Source organism: Oreochromis niloticus, linkage group LG1, assembly GCF_001858045.2.
Source record: "Oreochromis niloticus isolate F11D_XX linkage group LG1, O_niloticus_UMD_NMBU, whole genome shotgun sequence".
In the NCBI taxonomy this organism is placed as follows: domain Eukaryota; kingdom Metazoa; phylum Chordata; class Actinopteri; order Cichliformes; family Cichlidae; genus Oreochromis; species Oreochromis niloticus.
The window spans coordinates 9,029,971-9,033,102 of record NC_031965.2 but is presented as its reverse complement, the minus strand read 5'-3'; the positions used below and the strand labels follow the sequence as shown (position 1 = coordinate 9,033,102).

General features: G+C 34.5%; 1 protein-coding gene across 1 annotated transcript; it reads left to right on the top strand.

The window, feature by feature from the left end:
- The first annotated feature begins 363 nt into the window (after positions 1 to 363).
- On the top strand, positions 364 to 2,912 carry LOC100712122 (guanylyl cyclase-activating protein 2). Its single transcript, XM_003450747.5, has 4 exons — positions 364 to 655; positions 749 to 898; positions 1,673 to 1,781; positions 1,903 to 2,912. The coding sequence occupies exons 1-4, from the start codon at positions 449 to 451 to the stop codon at positions 2,028 to 2,030; spliced, it is 594 nt and encodes a 197-aa protein (XP_003450795.2). The 5' UTR covers positions 364 to 448; the 3' UTR covers positions 2,031 to 2,912.
- The last annotated feature ends 220 nt before the right edge of the window (positions 2,913 to 3,132 follow it).

Below are 3,132 nucleotides of genomic sequence, written 5' to 3'. Positions count from 1 at the left end.
TTAATTTCTTTATTTATAAATTAATACATTTGAAATAAAGACAAGATGTGTCCTTTGTTCCTTGCTATTTAACTCCCATCCATTGCTGTTACACTAATATTCACTGATTTATTTTTGTTCTTTTTACAGACACCAGTATACTGTATGCCAATCAGAGTGCACACACCATTCATGTTAATGTTGGAATACCACTGGTGTCGCTCTTCTGAGTTTGGTTGAGGCCCACAATTAGCTACAAACCTAATTAACTCAGCAAGAGGAAACCCTAGCAACGTAATGCCACAGTAATCCCAAGGCCACTAATCACCTGCCCCATAAAGAAACTAGAGCTCTGTGATTCCAGTGGGTTATAAAAAAAACACCTAAGAGTGTCAGACGTCCATTTTAAGTCTGTCCAACTCATCGTGGAAGCTGTACAGAAAGGTTTCAGGACTATGGACTGAATTACATGACAGACATGGGGCAGGCACAGCAAACAGAGAGCATTGAGCAGATAGACATTAAAATCATTCAGGATATGTACAAAAAATTTGTTTTGGAATGCCCGAGTGGATTACTTTTTTTGCATGAGTTTAAGCGTTTCTTTGGTGTGGATGCTACAGGAGAAGCTTCTGATTATGCAGAGAACATGTTTCGAGCGTTTGATAAAAATGGGGTGAGAGAATGAAAAGTGCTACAGCCTGGCTTACAGTCATATCATGAAATGTGATACAGTAACCAAAATGTTCTCATCTAACCTGTCTTTTAGGACAATACAATTGATTTCCTTGAGTTTGTGGCAGCACTAAATCTTGTTTTCCGTGGAGACCTGGAGCACAAACTGCGCTGGTCATTCAAGGTGTATGACAAAGATGGAAATGGATATGTGGACAGGAACGAACTTCGGTCAATAATCGATGTAAGTCCTAAAGGTGAACCAAAATAAAAATATTTTCTTTTTATAAAATAGCAATTTTATGTTCAGAACAATGCATCTCAGTGTATTTATTTTTTACATTTTGTCTAGAATAGAGCTTAGATATACTTCACAAGCTGTGGTCTTTGATATGTACTTCCCTAGTAAAATTCCTAATATTTGCTTTTAGTGTCAAGTGCTGTAGAGAGTATCCAAATGCTTTAAAAGCACTGTATCCTTCACATTTCACTGTATTTCCTAACAGAGTAAGTGCTGAGAATTTAAGTACAAAAAAAGACAGTAAACCTTGCTTTTTCAAGCAAACGTGACTCTACCAAACATACATTTCAAATGACTTATGGTAGTCTGTAACTCTAAATACATGATAATTTGACTGTGTTATATGTTTAGCCTGATAAGTCTCATATACTGTTTTTTTTAGTTTAGTTCATAAGCTAAGGAAAATGGAAAGAGAGAAAAAGAAAATTAAAGGGCTTTTTAAGAATGAACTATAACTATTGGACATTTCTATTTCTGATGAAGAATGCAATGGGTTCTGGTGATACTGTTATTTATGTGATGCCCATAATATTTCCAGTTAATGAATAAATTTGTCTCTTATTGTGCTCATTTCCAAATCTTCAGTTCAATATTGTATTGATTTCTGCTATTATTATTGTTGTCTTAATTATTGTTTCATTTGCAGAACAATGTGTACTAAAATTTCTAAGACATAACTTTATATATTTTCTTATTTTATTAAAATTATTTGTCTAGAGCATCTATCGGATCAAGAAAATCTCCAAGGACAACACAAGCGATTCCTATCTTACTGTTGATGAGGTTGTTGATCGAATATTAGCAGCTGTTGATACTGATGGGGATGGTGAGCATTTTTTAATCATGATAATTAACCTGCAGTGAATGCAAATGTAGATAGGACAAGAGTGGAAATGGTGAAAAGATGAGAAAATGAGTCAGGTTTTGCTGTTTCTTGTGTTTTACAGGTACTGTGAGCATGGAAGAATTCATTAGAGGTGCACAGCAGGACCCCTGGCTGCTTAATATTTTAAAGCTGGACATGAACCCTGCCAGATGGGTGATGGACCAAAGGAGAAAGAGTGCACATTTCTGAACTGTCAAAGCACCTCAGCTTTTCCCAGAGAGAACAATCTTGACTATTATCAAGGGTCCTTGTTTATGAAATGGAATTAGATTCACTTTTGGTCTTACTGTAATGTAGAAAATATCTTTTCTCTAAGCAATCTCTATACTTGACATATAAGCGCTTTCCTGGATGGTTATGGGATTGCAGAATGGGATCTAGAATCATAGTTCTGTATTTCTGCCCCACTTACTTTAATGCAGAGGTAACAAACTTCATAGCTGCATGTTTAGCTCTGTTTGTCCTTTTTTCTATACCATGTGGTCTAACTTTAATTCCCTCAGCCATCATCTTCCCTCAACTTCATTGGTGCTGGCATTATAATATGCTCTTTTCTTTCTTCATAAACTGTATACATTATTTGAAATGATTTGAACAGCTTTAATAACTCATACACACACACACACACACACACACACACACACACGTATATATATATATAGAGAGAGAGAGAGAGAGAGAGCAAGAGAGACAAGTACAGCCTTCTTTTTTATAAAGTTTATGCTGTAAATGATGATGTAATTATTGAATCATTTGAATGTTTTTTTATTTTTGTTTTGATAACTACATGATTATTGTGCATATCAATGAAAGTGCAGCACAGAAATATGGTTTTAGTTTCTTTAAGAAAAACAAAAACATAAGATAAATAAGTCATGCTGCCATGCTGTATATATCCAACATGTTAAACCCTTTTCTAATGTGCAGAGATCCACTAGTTTTTGTCGTGAAGATCTATGGTGCCATCTAAAGGTGAACTGCAGTCCTCCCACCAAGTCTCACTATAAGTTGGAATTTAAAGTGAATAATAAAAACAAACAAAACAAAAGAGAGTAATAAAAAAAAATACAAAAAAACACAACTTGTGATTTGTGGATATTTTTTTTAAATCAGGTATCCTAAATACTAAAGTGTTGTCTTTGATTGGCACTCTTTATTAAGACAGAACAAATGCACAAATTATAAAGTAGTTGTCATGAACTGGTCAAAATGACAGCGTTGGACCCAAAAACAGACTCAATGCTCTAGAAGAACTATTTACAGGTTTTATGAAAAAAAACATAAATTCAAG

What these genes read in the sequence shown, in the direction of transcription:
- LOC100712122 (XM_003450747.5), top strand. Translation starts at nt 449, where the DNA reads ATGACAGACATGGGGCAGGCACAGCAAACAGAGAGCATTGAGCAGATA. An exon ending in AACTTCGGTCAATAATCGAT is followed by an intron (nt 899 to 1,672) that starts GTAAGTCCTAAA and finishes TTATTTGTCTAG; the next exon opens with AGCATCTATCGGATCAAGAA. An exon ending in TGTTGATACTGATGGGGATG is followed by an intron (nt 1,782 to 1,902) that starts GTGAGCATTTTT and finishes TGTGTTTTACAG; the next exon opens with GTACTGTGAGCATGGAAGAA.